We start from the raw sequence: 25,334 nt of genomic DNA on the forward strand, positions 1-25,334 counted from the left end.
GTGAGAATACTGGAAAACCTCTGTGCCCCATTTTTAAAATTGGGTTATTTGATTTGTTGGAGTCTAACTTCTTGAGTTCTTTATATATTTTGGGTATTGGCCCTCTGTCAGATATAGGGTTAGTGAAGATCTTTTTCCAATCTACAGGTTGCCATTTTGTCCTATTGACAGTGTTCTTTGCCTTACATAATCTTTTCAGTTTCATGAGGTCCTATTTATCAAATTGTTGATCTTGGACCTGGAGCCATTGGTGTTCTGTTCAGGAAATTGTCTCCTATACCAATAAGTTCAAGGCATATCCCCACTTTTTCCTTACTAGATTTTGTATATACAGTTTTATGTTGAGGTCTTTGATCCATTTGGACTTGAGTTTTTTGCAGTGTGATAAATATGGATCTATTTGCATTCTTCTCCATGCAGACATCTAATTAGATCAGCACCACTTGTTGAAGATGCTTTCATTTTTCCATTGTATGGTTTTGGCTTCTTTATCAGAAATCAAGTGTCCAAAACTATGTGTGTGTGAGGAGGGAGTATTTCTGGGTTTTGTATTCAATTCCATTAATCAACCTGTCTGTTTCTGTACCAACACAATGCAGTTTTTATTATTATTGCTCTGCAGTACAGCTTGAGATCAGAGACAGCTTGAGATCAGAGACGGTTATTCTTGAGAAGTTCTTTTATTGTTCAGGATTGTCTTAAGAATCCTGGGTTTTTCGTTTTTTCATATGAAGTTGAGAATTGTTCTTTCAAGATCTGTGAAAAAATGTGTTGGAATTTTGATGGGAATTGCATTGAATCTGTAGATTGCTTTTGGTAAGAGGGCCATTTTCACTATGTTAATCTTACATATCCATGAGCATGGGAAATCTTTCTATTTTCTGAGGTCTTCTTTGATTTCTTTCTTTGGAGACTAGAAATTCTTGTCATACAGTTCTTTTACTTGCTTGATTAGAGTTACAAGATATTTTATATTTTTTGTGGCTATTGTGAAAGTTGTTGTTTCCTTAATTTCTTTCTCAGCCTATTTATCATTTGTATAAAGGAAATCTACTTTTTTTTTTTTAGTTAATTTTGTATCCAGCCGCTTTGGTGAAGGTGTTTATCAGCTGTAGGAGTTATCTGGTAAAATTTTGGTGGTTGCTGATATATACTATCATATCATCTGTAAACAGTGACACTTTGATTTCCTCCTTACCAGTTTATATCCCCTTGATCTTGTTTGTGATCTTATTTCTCTAGCTAGAACTTTAAGTATTATATTGTATAGATAGGGAGAGAGTGGGCAGCCTTGTCTTGTCCCTGATTTTAGTGGGATTGCTTTAAGTTTCTCTCCATTTAATTTGATATTGGATATTGGCTTGCTTCTATTGCTTTTATTATGTTTAGGTATATGCCTTGTACCCCTGATCTCTCCAAGATGTTTAACATGACGAGCTGTTGGAATTTTGTAAAGGCTTTTTCAGCATTGAATGAGATGATAAAGTGATTTTTCTTTCAGTTTGTTCATATTGTGGATTATGTTGATGGATTTTTGTATATTGAATTTTCTCTGCATTTCGGGCATGAAGCCTACTTGATCATGGTGAATGATGTTTTTGATGTGTTCTTGGATTCAGTTTACAAAAATGTTATTGATTATTTTTGCATCAATGTTCATAAGGGAAATTGTTATGAAATTCTTTGTTGTCTTTATGTGGTTTAGGTATCAGGCTGACTTTTATGGCCTCATAAAATTAATTTAGCAGTGTTCTTTCTGTTTCTTGTTTGTGGAATAGTTTGAGGAGTATTGGTATTAGCTCTTCTTTGAATACTGGTACAATTCTGTGTTAAAACCATCTGGCCCTGGGTTTCTTGTTGTTGTTCTTGTTCTTGTTCTTGTTCTTGTTGTTGAGGAACTGTTAATGAATGCTTCTATTTTCCTTAATGGTTATATGACTGTTTGGATAGTTTACCTGATCATGATTTAACATTGCTAAGTAGTATCTGTCTAGAAAATAATCATCCATTTCATTTCAATTATTAAATTTTGTGGGATACAGGCTTTCAAAGTAAAACCTAGTGATTTTTTTTCATTTCCTTAGTTTCTGTTATTATGTCTCCCTTTTTTCTCTGATTTTAATTTGGCCACTGTTCCTCTGCCTTTTAGTTAATTTGTTTAAGGTTTTCTCTATCTTGTTGATTTTCTCAAAGAACTGGTATTATTGATTCCTTGTATTATTCTCTTTGTTTCTAATACATCGATTTCAGTCCTAAGTTTGAGTATTTCCTGTCACGTTGTGTGTGTTTGGTCCTTTATGTTCTAGAGCTTTCAGGTATGTTGTTAGGTTGCTAGTAAGAGATGGCTCAAATTTCTTTAGGAAGGCACTTAATGCTATTAACTTTCCTCTTAGTGCTGCTTTTATTATAACCAATAAGTTTGGGTATGTTGTGCCTTCATTTTCATTGAGTTCTAGAAAGTCCTTGATTTATTTATTTTTTCCCTCACCAACTGATCAGTTTAGTTCAGTGTTATTTAGTTTCCATGAGTATGTGGGCTTTCTGGTTGTTGTTGTTGTTGTTGTTGTTCTGTTGTTTTTGAAGTCCAGCCTTAGTTGATGGTGATCTGATAAGATGCAATGTGTTATTTCCATCTTCTTGCATCTGTTGAGGTTTGCTTTATGCCCAATTGTATGGTCAATCTTGGAGAAGGTTCTGTGAGGTGCTGAGAAGACAGTATATTCGTATGTTTTGGAGTGTAAGGTTCTGTAGGTATCTGTTAGATCCATTTAGTTCATAACTTAATTTTGGTTTTATTGTTTATATGTTTAGTTTTTGTTTCGATGACAAAAGTGGGGTTTTGAAGTCCCCCACTATTATTGTGTGAGGTTGATGTATGATTTGAGCTTTAATAATGTCTCTTTTATCAATGTGGGTACCTCAGTAAGGAAAAGTCAATAATACCAAAACGCAACCAGCAGATTGGGAAAATATTTTACCAATCTTAAATCTGATAGGAGGCTAATATCCAATATATATAAAGAACTCAAGAAGTTGGAATCCGGATACTTCATTCCTCCTTAGAATAGGGAACAAAATACCCATGAAAGGACTTGCAGAGACAAAGTTTGGAGCTACGACAAAAGGATGGACTATCCAGAGACTACCGCACCCGGGGATCCATCCCATAATCAGCCACCAAACCCAGACACTATTGCATATGCCAACAAGATTTTGATGAAGGGACCCTGGTATAGCTGTCTCGTATGAGGATATGCCAGTCCCTGGCAAATACAGAAATGGATGCTCACAGTCATCTATAAGATGAAACACAGGGCCCCCAATGAAGAAGCTAGAGAAAGCACCCAAGGAGCTGAAGGTGTCTGCAACCCTATATTTGGAACAACAGTATGAACTAACCAGTACCCACAGAGCCCATGTCTCTAGCTGCATATGTAGCAGAAGATGGCCTAGTTGGCCATCACTGGGAAGAGAGGCGCCTTGGTATTTCAAACTTTATATGCCCCAGTACAGGGGAATGCCAGGGCCAAGAAGCAAGAGTGGTTGGGTAGGGGAACAGGGCAAGGGGAGGGTATAGGGAACTATTGGTATAGCATTTGAAATTTGAAATGTATATAAAGAAAATATCTAATAAAAAACACACATACAAAAAAATGGGGTACAGAGCTAAACAGAGAATTCTCAACTGAGGAATACCAAAGGGCTGAAAATCCCCTTAAAAAAAAGTTCAACATCCTTAACTCTCAGAGAAATGCAAATCAAAACAACTCTGAGATTCCAGCTCATAACAGTCAGAATGGCTAAGATCAAAAACTCAGATGACAGCAGATGCTGGCAAGGATGCGGAGAAAGAGAAATACTCCTCCATTGCTGTTGGAACTGCAAACTGGTACAACCACTCAGGAAATCAGTTTGGTGGTTCCTCAGAAAACTGGAAATAGTACTACCAGAAGATCCAGCAATACCACTCCTGGGCATATACCCAAAAGATGCTTCAACATGTAATATGGACACATGCTCCACTATGTTCTTAGCAGGCTTATTTATAATAGCCAGAAGCTAGAAAAAAATGTGGTACATTTATATAATGGAGTACTACTACTCAGCTATTAAAAACAATGAATTCATTAAATTCTTAGACAAAATGGATGGATCTGGAGGATATCATCTTAGTGAGGTAACCCAATTGCAAAAGAACACACATGATATGCATTCACTGATGAGTGGATATTAGCCCAGAAGCTCATAATCCTTCCTAGAATAGGGAACAAAATATCCATGGAAGGAGTTACAGAGACTAAGTTCAGAGCAGAGACTGAAGGAATGGCCGTCCAGAGACTGTCCCACTTGGGGATACATCCCATAAACAACTACCAAACCCAGACACTATGGCAGATGCCAACAAGAGCCTGCTGACAGGAGCCTAATATAGCTGTCTCCTGAGGGCCTCTGCCAGTGCCTGGCAAATACAGAAGTGGATCCTCACAATCATCCATTGGATAGAGCACAAGGTCCCCAATGAAAGAGCTAGAGAAAATACCCAAAGAGCTAAAGGGGTCTGAAGCCCCATAAGAGGATCATCAATATGAACTAACCAGTACCCCCAGAGTTTCCTTGGAACTAAACCACCAATCAAAGAAAACATATAGTGGAACTTATGGTTCTAGCTGTATATGTAGATGAGGATGGCATAGTTGGTCATCAATGGGAGAAGAGGTCCTTGGTCCTATGAAGGTTCTATGCCCCAGTATAGGGGAATGCCAGGACTGAGAATGGGAGTGGGTGATTGAGGACAGCGGAAGGGAGGAAGAGAATAGGCAATTTCCGGAGGGGAAACTAGGAAAGGGGGTAACATTTGAAATGTAAATAAAGAAAATATATAATTTTTTAAAAATTAAAAAAAATCATAGAACTGCCATAATAGCATATCACCATTCTGTAAGTGTATCATAAATGTAATGAGGATGAACTGCTAGAGAGATTCCAAGAGAAAAGAGATTTAGAAAGGCTTTGAGGTCTACATAGCTTTTGAGCTAACCTTGAAACATGAGTAGAATTTAGACATGAAAAGATTGGGAAGAAGTATATTTTGGACAAAGAAACAGCATGAACCTGGTTATCATGGCTAAAATAACTGGAGAGGGGACAGTCAAACAATGAGGAAGTTGTTCAACTTCTCTGGAGAAGTCTAAATGCCACTTAACACACATTTCTCCAAAGTTAAAAATATTTCCAAAATGTGACAAGCTGAAAAATTTTACATAGTTAGAAACTTATTTCTTTATAATTTACTTTCATATCCATTCATTTTCTGAAGCATACAGTTCTCTTCTTATTACTTGTATCTAAGATATCATACTAATCTTTGGTCTGATTACTTTCAATTTTGGGAGATAACTTATCCAATGACATTCTAGATTCATATTATTATAAGAGTAAATTTAATACTGTCCTGTTCCATTCCTATTTTCTCCCCCTCAATCCTCTTCCATTTTCCCCTACTGCCCTTCTACTGTTCTGCATGATTTTTCTGTGCTTCCTCATTAGCTACAGTTCTGGCCAGTGTTTATTAAAGTACTAAGAGCTTATTACATTTCACACAAAGCAGGAAACTACATGACTACATCTCAAGAATATCTCAGATGCTAGATAACATCTGATTCCCAGTTTCTACACATAAGCTGAGTCCTGATGGTTGTTGCTCTTGAATTTGGTATTTTTAGTGGAAATAAATCAGTAGGTAGAGTTTTTCCATGGAATGAACCTTGACCTTCAGTTAACTCATTTCTGCACTTAGGGAGCTCACAATCACAAGGCAAGTATACAGTGAGCTACATAGATGCCAATAAATGTTTAAGTGTTTGAAACAAAGATGGGTCTATGGTTATAACACTACAGTGTTCACAACTACTATGGAATTTTGATGATAGAAAGCTATGCTGTTCATTTTTCTTAAATCATTATAACTCTACTAAAGAGGGGGGAGGGAAAGAAAGGGATGAAGGATAAGTTGGGAAGAGAGAGAAGAAGATGAAGTGGAGAGAGAGGGAGATGGAAAGAGAGGGGACAGAGCAGGAGATGACAGGGGAGAGGGATATGGGAGGAGGGAGACTTGAGGGGGAAGAGATAGATGTGGCAGGAAGAGAGAGACAGACTAGGAATGAATGAATTTTTTTTCTCTTATACAAACATCAACACAGAGAAACACATAGAAGCTAAGTAAATGAACTAAGCTGCTCAGGTCACAGGATTAATTGGTAACGAAGCCTAGGTAGAAAGTAGAGTCTCAGGGTGCAACCTCAGCAGAGGGTCCCAAGGTCCCCAGAGGACTCTCTACACTTCAGGTACCCTAGCACACCCAAGATCTTGAGATCACTGGTGAGTTGAATGTAACATCTGCTCCAAAAAAAACCCCAGAGAGTCTTGTGCTAGCAGGAACAGGGACAAAGGGCACCTGCCCAACCAGTGGCAGGGGTTAAATCTTGTTGGAGCTACCCCTGCAGCATCTTGGGCCTGATCTCAGGAAAGGGTCCCAAGGTCCCCAGAGGATTCTCCACACTGCAGGCACTCTAGCACACTCAGGATCTTGAGATCACTGGTGAGTGGAACAAAACATCTGTTCCAAAAAACCCAGAGGGTCTTGTGCTAGCAGAAACAGGGTTATAGGACAAAGGCAGGCCCTAGCATACCCAGAATCTTGGGATCACTGAGACCAGTCTACACAAGAGAGCATGTGGGCAGCAGAAGCAACAGAGCTTCTTAGACAGGGTCCCTTTGGGCCTTCATTCTCAGCCAGGAGACTGAGCAGAGACCTAGACCCCTGGGCACCTTCCGTGCCAGAGGAGAACTTGCCTTCAGAGAGTGCTCTGACCACTGGAACTCAGGAGAGAGTTGGTCTTCCAGGAGTGCTGACAGAGGTTAAAGAATCAGAGGAGGAACAAGCTCCAGCCAGAGACAGCTAGAACATCTAACACCAGAGATTAACAGATGGCAAAAGGCAAATGAAAGAATCTTACTAAAAGAAACCAAAACCACTAAGCATCATCAGAACCCAATATGACCACTAGAGTGAGTCCTGAATACCCCAACTCATCCGAAAAGCAAGATTTGTAGTTTAAATCATATCTCATGATGCAGGTAGAGGATTTTAAGAAGGGCATTAATAAATCACTTAAAGAAATACAGAAGAGTTCTTCTGGGGCAGACTGCATTTTGGGCTCCAGACACCCTGGCACCTTCCGTGCCAGAGGAGAGGTGTCTGCCCTGACCATGAGTGCTTTGCCATAACATCTGGGGGAGCCATCTTGGTTCCGGGATTCTGCCGAGACTAGACTGCACAGGTGAGACTGTGGACTACAGAAGCTAACAGCTTCTGGGACATGCAGAAGCCACAGAGCTTCTGAGGGAGACCACGTTTCAGGCCCCGGACATCCAGGCACCACCCTGACAGAGGATAGGTGTCTGCCCCTCCCAGGAGGGCTTTGCAACAGCACCTGGGGGAGCCATCTTGGTTCCCGGATCCCACCGAGACTAGTCTGCGCAGGTGAGAGTGTGGACTACAGAACCTATGCAGATTCTAGGACAAGCCCTGTTTCAGGCCTTCATCTTCTGCCAGGAGGCAGGTCCGAACACCAGATAATCTGTCCACCTTCCCTGCAAAAGGAGAGCTTGCCTGCAGAGTGCTCTAACCCCTAAACTCAGGAGAGAGCTAGTCTTCCAGGTCTGCTGATAGAGGCTAATGGAATCATGAGAGGAACAAGCTCTAACCAGAGACAACTATAATAACTAACTCCAGAGATTACCAAATGGCGAAAAGTGAACGTAAGAATCTTACTAACAGAAACCAAGACCACTCACCATCATTAAGACCCAGCACTCCCACCTCAGCCAGTCCTGGGCACCCCAACACACCCTAAAAGCTAGACCCGGATTTAAAAGCATATCTCATGATGATGGGAGAGGACATCAAGAAGGACTTTAATAACTCACTTAAAGAAATACAGAAGAGCACTGCTAAAGAGTTAAAAGTCCTTAAAGAAAAAACACAACAAAAGAGATAGAAGAGATAATCTCAGGTGCAGAAGATTCCATAGAGAACATCGGTACAATAGCAAAGAAAATGCAAAATGCAAAAATATGCCAACTCAAAACATCCAGGAAATCCAGGACACAATGAGAAGAGCAAACTAGCAGATAATAGGAGAAAATGATAATGAAGATTTTCAACTTAAAGGGCCAGCAAATATCATCAATAAATTTATAGAAGAAAACTTCCCAAACCTAAAGAAAGAGATGCCCATGAACATACAAGAAGCCTACAAAACTCCAAATAGATTGGACCTGAAAAGAAATTCCCCTCGACACAAAATAATCAGAACAACAAATGCACTAAATAAAGATAGAATATGAAAAGCATTAAGGGAAAAAGGTCAAGTAACATATAAAGGCAGGTCTATCAAAATTACGACAAAATTTTCACCAGAGACTATGAAAGCCAGAAGATCCTGGACAGATGTTATACAGACACTAAGCGAACACAAATACCAGCCCAGGATACTATACCCAGCCAACCTTTCAATTACCATAGATGGAGAAACCAAAGTATTCCATGACAAAACTAAATTCACACATTATCTTTCCACAAATCAAGCCCTTCAAAGGATGATAAGAAAAAAAAAAATATATATATATATGTATATATGTATATGTATATGTATATGTATATGTATATATATATATATATATATATATATATATATATATATATGGACGGATACCACGCCCTAGAAAAACCAAGAAAGTAATACTTCAACAAACCTAAAAGAAGAGAGCCACAAGAACAGAATGCCAACTCTAACAACAGAAATAATAGGAAGCAACAATTACTTTTCCTTAATATCTCTTAATATCAATGGACTCAATTCCCAAATAAAAAGACATAGACTAATAGATTGGCTACACAAATGGGACACATTTTTCTGCTTATAGGAAATGAATCTGAGGAAAAAAGATAGACACTACCTCAGAGTGAAAGGCTGGAAAACAATTTTCCAAGCAAATGGTATGAAGAAACAAGCTGGAGTAGCCATTCTAAAATTGAATAAAATCTACTTCCAACCCAAAGTTATCAAAAAGACAAGTAGGGGCACTTCATTCTCATCAAAGGTAAAATCTTCCAAGAGGAACTCTCAATTCTGAATATCTATGCTCCAAATGCAAGGGCAGCCACATGCATTAAAGAAACTTTAGTAAAGCTCAAAGCACATATTGCACCTCACACAATAATAGGGGGAGACTTCAACACACCACTTTCATCAAAGGACAGATCATGGAAACATAAACTAAAGACAAACACAGTGAAACTAACAGAATTGATGAAACAAATGGACTTAACAGATATCTACAGAACATTTTATCCTAAAACAAAAGGATAGACCTTCTTCTCAGTATCTCATGGTACCTTCTCCAAAATTGAACATGATTGGTCACAAAAGAGGCCTCAACAGATACAAAAATATTGAAATTGTCCCATGCATCCTATCAGATCACCATGGACTAAAGCTGATCTTCAATAACATCATAAATAATAGAAAACCAACATTCACATGGAAACTAAACAACACTCTTCTCAATGATAATTTGGTCAAGGAAGGAATAAAGAATGAAATTAAAGACTTTTTAAACTTTAATGAAAATGAAGGCCTTCATACCCAAACTTATGGGACACAATGAAAGCATTTCTAAGAGAAAAACTCATAACTCTGAGTGCCTCCAGAAAGAAACTAGAGAGAACACACACTAACAGCTTGACAACACACCTAAAAGCTCTAGTACAAAAGAAAGCAAATTCACCCAAGAGGAGTAGACAGCAGGAAATAATCAAACTCAGGTAAAATCAACCAAAGGAAAACAAGAAGAAGTATTCAAAGAATCAACCAAATGAGGAGCTGGTTCTTTGAGAAAATCAACAAGATAGATAAACCCTTAGCCAGACTCACTAGAGACACAGGGACAGCATCCTATTTAACAAAGTCAGTAATGAAAAGGGAGATATAACAACAGATCCTGATGAAATCCGAAACACCATCAGATCCTTCTACAAAAGGCTATACTCAACAAAACTAGAAAACCTATATGGAATGGACCAATTTCTAGACAGATACCAGGTAACAAAGATAAATCAGGATCTGGTTAATGATCTAAACAGTCCTATATCCAGTAAAGAAATAGAATCAGTCATTAATAGTCTCCCAACCAAAAAAAGCCCAGGACCAGATGGGTTTACTGCAGAGTTCTATCAGACCTTCAAAGAAGATCTAATTCCAGTTCTTCACTAACTATTCCAAAAAATAGAAGCAGAAGGTACCCTACCCAATTCATTCTATGAAGCCACAATTATTCTGATACCTAAACCACAGAAAGACCCAACAAAAATAGAGAACTTCAGACCAATTTTCCTTATGAATATCAATGCAAAAATACTCAATAGAATCCTCGCAAACCAAATCCAAGAACACATCAAAACACTCATCCATTCTGACCAAGTAGGTTTCATTTCAGGGATGCAGGGATTGTTTAATATATGGAAATCCATCAATGTAATCCATTATATAAACAAGCAGAAAGAGAAAAACCATGTAGAAGAATGTGAATTGATCCATTCCTATCACCTTGTACTAAGGTCAAATCTAAGTGGATTAAGGAACTCCACATAAAACCAAAGACAGTGAAACTTATAGAGGAGAAAGTTGGGGAAAGCCATGAAGATAAGGGCACAGGAGAAAAATTCCTGAATAGAACAGCAATGGTTTGTATGTAAGTTCCAGAATCCACAAATGGGAGCTCATAAAATTGCAAAGCTTCTGTAAGGCAAAAGACACTATGAATAAGACAAAAAGGCCACCAACAGATTGGAAAAGGATCTTTACCTATCCTAAATCAGATAGTGGACTAATATCCAATATATAAAGAACTCAAGAAGGTAGACTTCAGAAAAACAAATAACCTCATTAAAATTGGGGCTCGGGTTCCAGGACTCCTTCGAACTTAGGAAATTAGTCTGAACAGGTGAGAGGGTGCACCGCAGAACCGGACAGCTTCTGGGACAGGCGGAGCCACAGAGCCACTGAGGCAGCATCCTTTTCGGGCCGCAGACAGCCGGCCACCATCCCGACCAGAGGACAGGTGTCCGCCTGGCTCGGAAGGCCTCAGCCTCAGGAGCAGCGGGCGCCACCTTGGTTCCGGACTCCGCTGAACTTAGGAACTTAGTCTGCACAGGTGAGAGTGTGCGCCACAGAAGGTGACAGCTTCTGGGACTTGCCAAAGCAACACAGCTTCTGGGAAAGGTCCTGTTTTGGGCCTTCTTCTTCAGCCAGGAGGAGGTCCAAACACAAGATATATGCGCACCTTCCCTGTAAGAGGAGAGCTTGCCAGCAGAGAGTGCTCTGAGCACTGAAACTCAGAGGAGAGAGTCTGTCTCCCAGGTCTGCTGATAGACAGTAACAGAATCACCAGAAGAACAATCTCTAAACAGAGTCAACTATAACAACTAACTCCAGAGATTACCAGATGGTGAAAGGTAAACGTAGGAATCTTACTAACAGGAAGCAAGACCACTCATAATCATCAGAACCCAGCACTCCCACTTCGCCCAGTCCAGGGCACCCCAACACACCCTAAAACCTAGACCCAGATTTAAAAGCATATCTCATGATGATGGTAGAGGACATCAAGAAGAACTTTAATAACTCACTTAAAGAAATACAGGAGAACACTGCTAAAGAGTTACAAGTCCTTAAAGAAAAACAGGAAAACACAATCAAACAGGTAGAAGTCCTTACAGAAAAAGAGGAAAACACATCCAAACAGGTGATGGAAATAAACAAAACCATACTAGACCTAAAAAGGGAAGTAGACACAATAAAGAAAAATCAAAGTGAGGCAACACTGGAGATAGAAACCCTAGGAAAGAAATCTGGAACCATAGACTGGAGCATCAGCAACAGAATACAAGAGATGGAAGAGAGAATATCAGGTGCAGAAGATTCCATAGACAACATCGGCACAACAATCAAAGGACATGGAAAATGCAAAAAGATCCTAACTCAAAATATCCAGGAAATCCAAGACACAATGAGAAGACCAAACATACAGATAATAGGGGTGGATGAGAATGAAGATTTTCAACTCAAAGGACCAGCAAATATCTTCAACAAAATTATAGAAGAAAACTTCCCAAATCTAAAGAAAGAGATGCCCATGAACATACAAGAAGCATACAGAACTCCAAATAGACTGGACCAGAAAAAAAATTCCTCCCGACACATAATAATCAGAATAACAAATGCACTAAATAAAGATAGAATACTAAAAGCAGTAAGGGAAAAAGGTCAAGTAACTTATAAAGGCAAGCCAATCAGAATTACACCACATTTTTCACCAGAGACTATGAAAGCCAGAAGAGCCCAGACAGATGTTATACAGACACTAAGAGAACACAAATGCCAGCCCAGGCTACTATACCCAGCCAAACTCTCAATTACCATAGATGGAGAAACCAAAGTATTCCATGACAAAACCAAATTCACACATTAGCTTTCCATGAATCCAGCCCTTCAAAGGATAATAACAGAAAAAAACCAATACAAGGACGGGAACCTCGCCCTAGAAAAAACAAGAAAGTAATCCCTCAACAAACCTAAAAGAAGACAGCCACAAAAACAGAATGCCAACTTTAAAAACAAAAATAAGAGGAACCAACAATTACTTTTCCTTAATATCTCTTAATATCAATGGTCTCAACTCCCCAATAAAAAGACATAGACTAACAAACTGGCTACACAAACAAGACCCAACATTTTGCTGCTTACAGGAAACTCATCTCAGAGAAAAAGATAGACACTACCTCAGAATGAAAGGCTGGAAAACAATTTTCCAAGCAAATGGTATGAAGAAACAAGCTGGAGTAGCCATCCTAATATCTGATAAGATTGACTTCCAACCCAAAGTCATCAAAAAAGACAAGGAGGGGCACTTCGTTCTCATCAAAGGTAAAATCCTCCAAGAGGAACTATCAATTCTGAATATCTATGCTCCAAATACAAGGGCAGTACATTCATTAAAGACACTTTAGTAAAGCTCAAAGCACACATTGCACCTCACACAATAATAGTGGGAGACTTCAACACACCACTTTCACCAATGGACAGATCATGGAAACAAACTAAACAGGGACACAGTGAAACTAACAGAAGTTATGAAACAAATGGATCTGACAGATATCTACAGAACATTTTATCCTACAACAAAAGGTTATACCTTCTTAGCATCTCATGGTACCTTCTCCAAAATTGACCACATAATAGGTCAGAAAACAGGCCTCAACAGATATAAAAATATTGAAATTGTCCCATGCATCCTATCAGATCACCATGCACTAAGGCTGATCTTCAATAACAAAATAGATAATAGAAAGCCAACATTCACGTGGAAACTGAACAACACTCTTCTCAATGATACCTTGGTCAAGGAAGGAATAAAGAAAGATATTAAGGACTTCTTAGAGTTTAATGAAAATGAAGCCCCTTCATACCCAAACTTATGGGACACAATGAAAGCATTTCTAAAAGGAAAACTCATAGCTCTGAGTGCCTCCAAAAAGAAACTAGAGAGAGCACACATTAGCAGCTTGACAACACACCTAAAAGCTCTAAAACAAAAGGAAGCAAATTCACCCAAGAGGAGTAGACGGCAGGAAATAATCAAACTCAGGGGCGAAATCAACGAAATGGAAACAAGAAGAACTATTCAGAGAATCAACCAATCGAGGAGCTGGTTCTTTGAGAAAATCAACAAGATAGACAATCCCTTAGCCAGACTCACTAGAGGGCACAGGGAAAGCATTCTAATTAACAAAATCAGAAATGAAAAGGGAGACATAACAACAGATCCTGAAGAAATCCAAAACACCATCAGATCCTTCTACAAAAGACTATACTCAACAAAACTGGAGAACCTGGATGAAATGGAGAAGTTTCTAGACAGATACCAGGTACCAAAGTTGAATCAAGATCAGGTTAATGATCTAAACAGCCTGATATCCCCCAAAGAAATAGAAGCAGTCATTAATAGTCTCCCAAGCAAAAAAAGCCCAGGACCAGATGGGTTTAGTGCAGAGTTCTATCAGACCTTCAAAGAAGATCTAATCCCAGTTCTTCACAAACTATTCCACAAAATAGAAACAGAAGGTACTCTACCCAACACATTCTATAAAGCCACAATTACTCTGATACCTAAACCACAAAAAGACCCCACAAAGATAGAGAACTTCAGACCAATATCCCTTATGAATATTGATGCAAAAATCCTCAATAAAGTTCTTGCTAACCGAATCCAAGAACACATCAAAACAATCATCCATCCTGACCAAGTAGGTTTCATCCCAGGGATGCAGGGATGGTTTAATATACGAAAATCCATCAATATAATCCATTATATAAACAAACTCAAAGACAAAAACCACATGATCATCTCGTTAGATGCAGAAAAAGCATTTGACAAGATCCAACACCCATTCATGATAAAAGTTTTGGAAAGATCGGGAATTCAAGGCCCATACCTAAACATGATAAAAGCAATATACAGCAAACCAGTAGCCAACATCAAAGTAAATGGAGAGAAGCTGGAAGCAATCCCACTAAAATCAGGGACTAGACAAGGCTGCCCACTTTCTCCCTACCTTTTCAACATAGTACTTGAAGTATTAGCCAGAGCAATTCGACAACAAAAGGAGATCAAGGGGATACAAATTGGAAAAGAGGAAGTCAAAATATCACTTTTTGCAGATGATATGATAGTAAATATAAGTGACCCTAAAAATTCCACCAGAGAACTCCTAAGCCTGATAAACAGCTTCAGTGAAGTAGCTGGATATAAAATTAACTCAAACAAGTCAATGGCCTTTCTTTACACAAAGGACAAACAGGCTGAGAAAGAAATTAGGGAAACAACACCCTTCTCAATAGTCACAAATAATATAAAATACCTTGCCATGACCCTAACTAAGGAAGTGAAAGATCTGTATGATAAGAACTTCAGTCTCTGAAGAAAGAAATTAAAGAAGATCTCAGAAGTTGGAAAGATCTCCCATGCTCATGGATTGGCAGGATAAACATTGTAAAAATGGCTATCTTGCCAAAAGCAATCTACAGATTCAATGCAATCCCCATCAAAATGCTCTACTATGTTCATAACAGCCTTATTTATAATAGCCAGAAGCTGTAAAGACACAGATTTCCCTCAATAGAAGAATGAATACAGAAAATATGGTACATTTACACAATGGAGTACTACTCAGCTATTAAAAAGAATGAATTTATGAAATTCTTCGGTAAATGGATGTATGTGGAGGATATCATCTTGAGTGAGGTAACCCAATCACAAAAGAACACACATGATATGCACTCACTGATAAGTGGATTTTAGCCCAGAATCTTGGAATACCCAAGATACAATTTGTAAAACATATGAAACTCAAGAAGAAGGAAGGTCAAAGTGTGGATACTTTGCTCCTTCTTAATGGGGAACAAAATACTCATGGAAGGAGTTACAGAGACAAAGTTTGGAGCTGAGACAAAAGAATGGACCATCCAGAGACTGCCCCACCCAGGGATCCATACCATATACAACCACCAAACCCAGACACTATTGCATATGCTAGCAAGATTTTTGCTGACAAGACCCTGACATAGCTCTCTCTTATGAGGCAATATCAATTCCTGGCAAATACAAAAGTAGATGCTCACAGTCATTTATTGGAAGGAACACAGGGCTCCTAATGATGAAGCTAGAGAAAGTACCCAAGGAGCTAAAGGGGTCTGCAACCCTATAGGAGGAACATCAATATGAACTAACCAGTACCCCCTAGAGCTGTGTCTCTAGTCACATATGTACCAATGTATGGCCTAGTTGGTCATCAGTGGGCAGAGAGGCCCTTGATATTGTGAAGATCATATGCCCCAGGACAGGGGAATGCCAGGGTCAGGAAGAGGGAGTGCGTGGGCTGGGGAGCAGGGCAAGTGGGGGGTGTTGGGGGCTTTGGGGATAGCATTTGAAATTTAAATGAAGAAAATATCTAATAAAAAATGCCTTAAAAAAAAAGAAAGTAGAGTCTCATTGGAACATCTTTTATAAGGACTGAATTTATAAAATAGCATGTAATTTATAATTTAGAGACTGTAGTATTCCAAAAGGAGTTAAAGAATTAATTTCAACTTTGTGAAATGGCCTTGGCAGTTTTTCTATCAGTTTGCTCAGACTAAATGTGCCTGCATCAAGAAAATCATTTTCCATCATGAGGAGTAAAACATTACTAACAAAGGCTAAACTTAGAGTCATCTGAGACCGACTAGTGCAGTCATGTGAGATTAATTATGGTCCAACCAGAATTATCTCTCTTCTCTGTTTCAGGAATGCAAGAAGGTGGCCTCTGATGATAGACCCTCAAGGTCAGGCTAATAAGTGGATCAAAAACATGGAGAAAACCAATAGCCTCCAGCTCATTAAACTAAGTGACCCTGACTATGTCAGAACTCTGGAAAACTGTATCCAGTTTGGAACTCCTGGTATGTAAGATGAGTAACAAGTGCAGGTGTGGAAATGCCCAGAGAGAGCACAATAAGCACACACTTTGTAACTCTGTTTTGAAAACATCTGTGTCAGGCTTGCTGTTTTGGTTTTGGGGGGGGGGGGTTTGTGGCTGTTTGAAGACAGGGTTTTTCTGTTTAGCTCTGGCTGTCCTAGAACTCTTGTCCTAAAACTGTAGAGCAGGCAGGCCTTGAACTCAAAGATCTACCCTCTTCTGCCTCCTGAGTGTTGAGATTAAAGGTGTGCCCCACCTCCACCTGGCTTGTCAGGTTTGTTATTAAGTGATGACCTGGCTGAACTCTCATTGCTTATTAATAATCACACGAGGACCTCCCAAACAGTAAACCTCTAGAAGACAGGGAGTTACAAAGTACAGAGTGGAGCTGCCTCTAAGTTGGCTGTTTTAATTTTTATCTATCTGCTTTTCTTCAGTTTTCATTATTAATCTTCTACAGTTAAAAAGCCTACTCGATATTGCTATGCCAAGCATACTTGAATACAACAGTTAGTTTCATTTTCTATTTCTTCTTGAATTATGCTACAAAAATGCCAGGGAACTTGAGCAGATTTTGAGTGTCTAACTATCATCTGGCATTTGCAATGGAGAGATTAGAAAAATGACAAGAATTGTCTTAAATCAAGGTCTTGAGCAGGTGGCACGCTTGCCAAAACAAAATGCATCGTGTTTGTAGTCTGCACTAATTGGGTCCTATTTTAAATCTGTGTGGCTTATCAAACTTAGCCAAATAAAGACAAGCACTTATGAAACCATAGCATATGTGGCTCCAGAAGAAGTTCCTCAGGTCTCTCTTGCTGTAAGAGCTGTATAGCTCCAAAGGACATAACAAGCATGCTGGCAGTCCTATAACATCTATGTTTATTTGTTAGTAATAAGCTTGCTTTCAAGTTTTAATTATAATTTTAGAATTTTAGTGTAAGCATGAAATGAAAAAAGTCTAAAATCTAAATTTATTTTTAAGACTTTGTCCACAGACATGTAAACACACATGTGGTATTTCTTTCTATGCTATTTTTGAATTTTAAACTTTTAAATTCACATTAAATTGACACATAAATGTACACATTTATGGTATGCCGTGCAATGTTCATACACATACGTTCTGTCAAATCTTAGAAAAACGTATTTATATCCTTAAACATCATTTTATATGGTAAAAAATTCAAAGTCCTTCTAACTTTTTACAACAGTGTACAGTACATTATTTACAGTTACTTCAATATGACATAGAACAACTTGTATCGTGGTGAGGTAGGAGCTACACAAAAAGGGAGCCATAATCTCTACTCTTCAAATATATTGCTTGTGTAATGTCAGAATCATTCATGTATTAACGTAATAAAGACAGAAAGTGAGAATCCCTCACAGGAGGACCAATGAACTGATTGTCTCTTACGTAAGGACCAGAGTGGTATTCTGGGTTGGCCCCTTAGTTCTGGATCCAGAGTCTCTGCCTTTGCCATTCAGTGTTTAGTTCAATAACTCAGTTTCCTCTCCTACACATTAGCTGTGTAATGTGAGGGAGAAATTACTTATTATTTATTGTATAATTAGTATCAGATGGCTGCTCAGTCCATAGGGTTTTGTCAGTGGTATAGCTTGTGTTGGCTTTTTCAATTACTGAGGATCTTTCAGAATGTGATAAGTGGCTCACTTTTAATATCTTAAAACATAGTGAGAAAGCCATAGGTGATGCTCTGTGTGAATTCAGAAATACCAGAGAGAATTTCTAGACAGTACTGTCACTTTAAGTTCTTCAAGCAATTGAAATTATTTAATTTAAATATTAAAATATTTGGTATGATAAAAGTAAAACGGAGAGTCTACCATCTGCTTGTCATTCTTGACATTTTTTGAATCTCAGTTATAGAATTTGATGTTTAAATTTCATAATTGTAGGGCAAGTAATAGAGGTGAACTATCTAATGCTTTTGAAATTATGCATCCTAATCATGGGAGATAAAGACTACTTTGTGTATCTTAAACATCCATCAGTGAGATGCAGCAGGAGAGAACAGAGGACTGCGGGTCACAGTGTACAGGATGGGGTAAGCAACAGTGCACAGACCTTTAAAGATGTTTCTTATATACTGTGAACCGGACATAAATAGGGTTCTGTGTTTTATCAACAAATGTTGGAATCCCACTGTAGCTCTTACCATGTCATTTATTAAGAAGGCAGGTGAAGCTGGGCACCTTTAATCCCAGCACTCGGGAGGCAGAGGCAGGTAGATTTCTGAGTTCGAGCCCATCCTGGTCTAAAAAGTAAGTTCAAGGCCAGTGAGGGCTATACAGAGAAACCCTGTTTCAAAAAAAAAAAAAAAAAAAGGCAGGTGAAATATTAGAGAAAGCTCAGTGGTTAAGCTAGGAGTGCATGTCCCATGAGGAGAATGCTGGCCAGAATTCCCAAGTCGTCTGCCTCTGAATAATGTTTTTCTTTCTTTCTTTCTTTCTTTCTTTCTTTCTTTCTTTCTTTCTTTCTTTCTTTCTTTCTTTCTTCCTTCCTTTCTTTTTTCTTTCTTTCTTTCTTTCTTTCCTTCTTTCTTCTCTTTTTTTTTCACCATGTATTCTAACATTGAACATCAGAAAGGAGTGAAATTCTTAAATTCTCATAGAAAGGTGTCAAGCTCTAATCTATATATTTAACCATCAAGTAAAAGTTTAAAAACATAAGTGGTTAAAGCTCCTTCTGCTTGAGAAGTTACTTTTAGATACTGGCCTATTCATGGTATTTAAAAAGTATCCAGGACTTTAAATCCCTTATTCTTCACATGTAGCCTGGGTGGAGAGGCAGAGGGTTTTGCCAACCTCATCCACCTGCCTCTGCTTCAACAAGAGCCATGTCTTCCTCTTCTCTTGTTGTATTGAGTTTTAAAATAAGACTCACTTTAAGAAAAAAAAAGTTTAAAGAGTCTGTTATTTAAAAAGTTTGACAACTGATGATGTGGAAAGTCTAGGTGTACCTGCATTTACTGTATCAATCAATAAAGTATATATAGTATGATAATTAAACACTGCTGAGACGAAGTTAATCTACACAGATAATTGACACTCTCCATTGAAATGGGGAGAGATGGCATCTTATCTAGACCTTCCTGAGTTTTCCTGTCTTGACTGTTGGCCTCCCCCTCCCTTGCTTTGTATCAAGCGTTTTACAGATAGGTCTATCAGCAGTGAAGTGAGTGTCCTCCTGCAGCTCTGTCTCACAGTTTTTCAGGAAAGTAGTTTGTAATGTGACTTAAAGTGTCTCAAAAAATTGGCTGTGCATTCACTTCTAGGACCAGCATGAACAGAATCAGGAACAGACTTTTAGGAAAAACAATATTCACAGAGTCATCAATAATGGTGGGAAAAGAATAACTTAGACAGTAGAAATTAGTATAGTTATTCATTATAGTATATTCATTTTTTAACTATAAAAATAACTGAGAAGAAAGTGAAAATTAGTTCTTTTTTCTTTTTTTTTACCTCATTATTTTTTTCCATTTTTATTAGGTATTTAGCTCATTTACATTTCCAATGCTATACCAAAAGTCCCCCATACCCACCCACCCCCACTCCCCTACCCACCCACTCCCCCTTTTTGGCCCTGGCGTTCCCCTGTACTGGGGCATATAAAGTTTGCGTGTCCAATGGGCCTCTCTTTCCAGTGATGGCCGACTAGGCCATCTTTTGATACATATGCAGCTAGAGTCAAGAGCTCTGGGATACTGGTTAGTTCATAATGTTGTTCCACCTATAGGGTTGCAGATCCCTTTAGCTCCTTGGGTACTTTCTCTAGCTCCTCCATTGGGAGCTCTGTGATCCATCCATTAGCTGACTGTGAGCATCCACTTCTGTGTTTGCTAGGCCCCGGCATAGTCTCACAAGAGACAGCTACATCTGGGTCCTTTCAATAAAATCTTGCTAGTGTATGCAATGGTGTCAGCGTTTGGATGCTGATTATGGGGTGGATCCCTGGATATGGCAGTCTCTACATGGTCCATCCTTTCATCTCAGCTCCAAACTTTGTCTCTGTAACTCCTTCCATGGGTGTTTTGTTCCCAATTCTAAGGAGGGGCATAGTGTCCACACTTCAGTCTTCATTCTTCTTGAGTTTCATGTGTTTAGGAAATTGTATCTTATATCTTGGGTATCCTAGGTTTGGGGCTAATATCCACTTATCAGTGAGTACATATTGTGTGAGTTCCTTTGTGAATGTGTTCCCTCACTCAGGATGATGCCCTCCAGGTCCATCCATTTGGCTAGGAATTTCATAAATTCATTCTTTTTAATAGCTGAGTAGTACTCCATTGTGTAGATGTACCACATTTTCTGTATCCATTCCTCTGTTGAGGGGCATCTGGGTTCTTTCCAGCTTCTGGCTATTATAAATAAGGCTGCTATGAAGATAGTGGAGCATGTGTCCTTCTTACCAGTTGGGGCATCTTCTGGATATATGCCCAGGAGAGGTATTGCTGGATCCTCTGGTAGTACTATGTCCAATTTTCTGAGGAAGAAAATTAGTTCTTAAAAGTTACCTTCTGTGTTTCTGTTGGCCAAGATCCCAGCAGTGGAGGAATGGGTAGGGAGGTAGTTGTAGAAATTCATTCAGCCATGAGTAACCAGGGAAGGGAAGAATATGTCTGCAGGTGTAGTGCAAACATCTATCAGTCCCTCAATCCTGAGGCCACTCTTTCCAGCTGGGATTATCCCCATTCCTTCAAGGGACACTTACCAGGTACGTGAATTGAGAATTGCCTGTGTCAGAGAATTAAGCCCCATTGTGTAACACTTTAACTTAGCAAATGCACTAGGAGTTTAACACTGTTACGGATCATTTGTTTCTGGCCCTTTAGAGAATGACATCGAAAGAAAATATTCTGAAATGCTAAGTTTTGCTTACAGTGATACTTATGTCTTAGAATAGAAAAATATCCAAATATAATACTATCAAAAGCTCACCACTGTTTAAAAGATAACAGTAATATGTTTGTTAATTTTAATAATGTAGGATAATTGTGTTATAATGTCGTGCAAAATAATTAGGGCAGAAATTGATATTTGTTTCATCTTAATCATGTATAGAGAAATTGATAGAAAATTTAAACTGAGAATTCTTCATTAGGTAATTATATGAAGTCTTGTATCATTTTCAATCAGTTTATATATGTCAACCTAAGCTATTTAATTTAACAGAGGAGAGAAATTATAATATTATAATATTATAATTCCCTGTGTTTCCAGGTATTCTATAATATATATGAGTCATTTTTGTAATAAAAATACAGTGAACACTGAAATAGTTCCAAGAAATGCATTTTATCAGCCATCATGCCTAGATACAGTGAGTCCCAGGTGGAGACCATCAAGCCAGGCTGGTTGGCTAACAGGTGTAGAAGTAGAAGCAAGTGGGAGACTGGGAGGCCATGTAGACCTACTCATGATCCTTCCCACAACAGGCAGTGTTTTTATGACATCACTTCTCTGTACTCATTGAAGATGCAAATAGGTAGCTACTGGCACAGAAACAATCTGGAGAGTTGAAAGAACTGGAACACTGGATGCTTTAGTCAATATTTTAAGTATGATGGAATATTTTTTTTTCTGCCTTTAGTGTTGCTAGAAAATGTGGGAGAAGAACTGGACCCGATTCTAGAGCCTCTTTTGTTGAAGCAGACCTTCAAGCAGGGTGGGAGCACATGCATTCGGCTTGGAGATTCCACAATTGAGTATGCTCCCGACTTCCGCTTCTATATCACAACAAAGCTGAGGAACCCGCACTATCTCCCAGAGACGTCAGTGAAGGCCAGTACCTAAGTTTCCTTATCACAGCTCCTGATCTCTGATCATATTTTCCTACTCAGACATAAGAGGACAAGTTCTTCCTAAGAGAGCTGAAATTTGTCTTCTCTACTTCCTGAAATTATGTGCTGTGAAGAATGGCCAGCAGAATGTTTTTGTCAAATTTTTATTAGGTATTTTCTTCATTTACATTTCAAATGCTATCCTGCAAGTCCCCTATACCCTCCCCCACTGCTCCCCTACCCACCCACTCCCACTTCTTGACCCTGGTGTTCCCCTGTACTAGGGCATATAAAGTTTGCAATACCAAGGGGCCTTTCTTCCCATTGATGGCCGACTAGGCCATACTCTGCTACATATGCAACTAGAGACACAGCTCTAGGGGATACTGGTTAGTTCATATTGTTATTCCTCCTATAGGGTTGCAGACCCCTTTAGCTCCATGAGTACTTTCTCTAGCTCCTCCATTGAGGGTCCTGTGTTCCATCCAATAGATGACTGTGCGCAACGACTTCTGTATTTGCCAGGCACTGGCATAGCCTCACAAGAGACAGCTATATCAGGGTCCTTTCAGCAAAATCATGCTAGCATATGCCATAGTGTCTGCATTTGGTGGCTGATTATGGGATGGATCCCCGGGTGGGGCCATCTCTGGATGGTCCATCCTTTTTTCTCAGCTCCAAACTTTGTCTCTGTAACTCCTTCTATGGGTATTTTGTTCCCTATTCTAAGGAGGAATGAAGTATCCACACGTTGGTCTTCCTTCTTCTTAATTTTCTTGTGTTTTGCAAATTGCATCTTGGGTATTCCAAGATTCTGGGCTAAAATCCACTTATCAGTGAGTGCATATTCTTTTGTGATTGGGTTACCTCACTCAGAAAGATATCCTCCAGACACATCCACTGGCCTAAGAATTTCATAAATTCATTGTTTTTAATAGCTGAGTAGTACTCCATTGTGTAAATGTACCACATTTTCTGTATCCATTCCTCTGTTGAGGGACATCTGGGATCTTTCCAGCTTCTGGCTATTATAAATAAGGCTGCTATGAACATAGTGGAGCATGTGTCCTTATTACCAGTTGGAACATCTTCTGGATATATCCCAGGAGAGGTATTGCTGGATATTCTGGTAGTACTATGTCTAATTTTCTGAGGAACCACCAGACTGATTTCCAGAGTGGTTGTAACAGCTTTCAGTCCCACCAGGAACGAAGGAATGTTCCTCTTTCTCCACATCCTCGCCAGCATCTGCTGTCACCTGAATTTTTTATCTTAGCCATTCTGACTGGTGTGAGGTGGAAACTCAGAGTTGTTTTGATTTGCATTTCCCTGATGATTAAGGATGTTGAACATTTTCTCAAGTGCTTCTCAGCCCTTCGGTATTCCTCAGTTGAGAATTCTTTGTTTAGCTCTGTACCCCACTTTTAATGGGGTTCTTTGAATTTCTGGAGTCCAGCTTCTTGATCTCTTTGTATATATTGGATATTAGTCCCCTATCAGATTTAGGATTAGTAAAAATCATTTCCCAATCTGTTGGGGCCACCTGAGCTGTGGGAAGTGCATCAAGGGTTAGGGTTAGGGTTAGGGTTAGGGTTAGGGTTAGGGTTAGGGTTAGGGTTAGGTGCACGATCATCCTTGGATGATTTCACATATGTCATGTGCCAACATTCTTGCTTTGTAGTAGATGATAATATGCACCTTATTGGAGTGGACACTTGGACCTTTCTCATAGGAAGGCTGCTGCTGCTTTCTGATTTTGCAGAATTATTTAAAAGAATGATCAGCTTTGTTTTCGTTTTTTTTAATACCACAAATTCCTTTAAAGGATAAAGTTAACATGTTATGCAAAGATTAAAATGGCAGTAACATTGATCTAAGGCTGGGCACCTGGAATTAGGGGCTTTACCATAATCTATTTTAATTCCCTTATTCTCATCCCTGGTTGTCACTCAATGTTTGAGAGTGAGTGTAACATTTATTTACCACATCATTCTGATCTGTTAAACTACATATAGGAAAAAAAATTTCTGTCCAGTATGCATAGATCTTTTTTATTGAGAATACTTAAAACAGGCACCTCCCCTGAAAGGCAGATCGCAGATGATATTGGGACAATCATTCCATCCATGATCGATGAGCATGATACCTGTTCTCAAGGGCTTCACACTGTGCACACAGCAGTGTGTGCAGAGGGAGTGAGTGTAATTTGTGGGCCATGAAAAGTAGGCATGGTGGTGGCCACAGTGTGTCCTGGAACCTCAGAGTACATACACATGGGCTGATGAATATAGCTACAGGGTCTAGATGCTTGTGTGTGACGGTCCAGCTTGGTTTTGAAAACATAATGGAAATGCTGTGGCTACTGTTTTTAATTAGCTAAACATACTGTTATTTAAGCACTCAAAAGAAAAACCCAAACAAACAAACAAAAAAGAAAACAAACAAACAAAACAAACCCACCTGGTATCCCTTTCCTCATTAGGAAAGAGACTAACATAGTTAAGGGTATGGATTTGAACCACTGCTCTATCACAGATGTGGCCTCGCTGTTCCATGTCCCTGTGAATCAGTCCCTTCATGTGTAAATGATCCTAATAAAAGTTACTATGTCACTGAGTGAAGTAAAAAACTGAATAAGTGAGTCTCCATAAAGTGCTCTGGATAGAGCCTAGTGGACTGAGTTTATATGAATGTTAACATTAGCATGACAATTTAACTTTTCAACATAAGGAGTAAAAGAATAAAACACAAGGAAATAAAATCCCAAAGCTGTGTTATAAGAAAAAGATTAATAAGCAGTATGGAAAAAAACCCCTTTCTACATTCCAGGAGAGCACAGGGCAATCTCACAGAGAGCACAAACAGCCCTTGGTTGGATAATAACT

The 25,334-nt window shown here is 38.9% G+C and overlaps 1 protein-coding gene across 3 annotated transcripts in view; it reads left to right on the forward strand.

The window, feature by feature from the left end:
- Dnah7c (dynein, axonemal, heavy chain 7C) overlaps positions 1-25,334 on the forward strand; it is a 382,050-nt gene that overhangs the window by 283,131 nt on the left and 73,585 nt on the right. For all 3 annotated transcript variants that reach the window (XM_011238631.3, NM_001310335.1, XM_006496387.4), the window contains 2 exons: positions 16,468-16,622; positions 22,260-22,450. In XM_011238631.3, coding sequence (XP_011236933.1) covers positions 16,468-16,622; positions 22,260-22,450 — 346 coding nt within the window. The remainder of the gene's footprint in view (positions 1-16,467; positions 16,623-22,259; positions 22,451-25,334) is intronic.

This window comes from Mus musculus, chromosome 1 (assembly GCF_000001635.26).
Source record: "Mus musculus strain C57BL/6J chromosome 1, GRCm38.p6 C57BL/6J".
Classification (NCBI taxonomy): domain Eukaryota; kingdom Metazoa; phylum Chordata; class Mammalia; order Rodentia; family Muridae; genus Mus; species Mus musculus.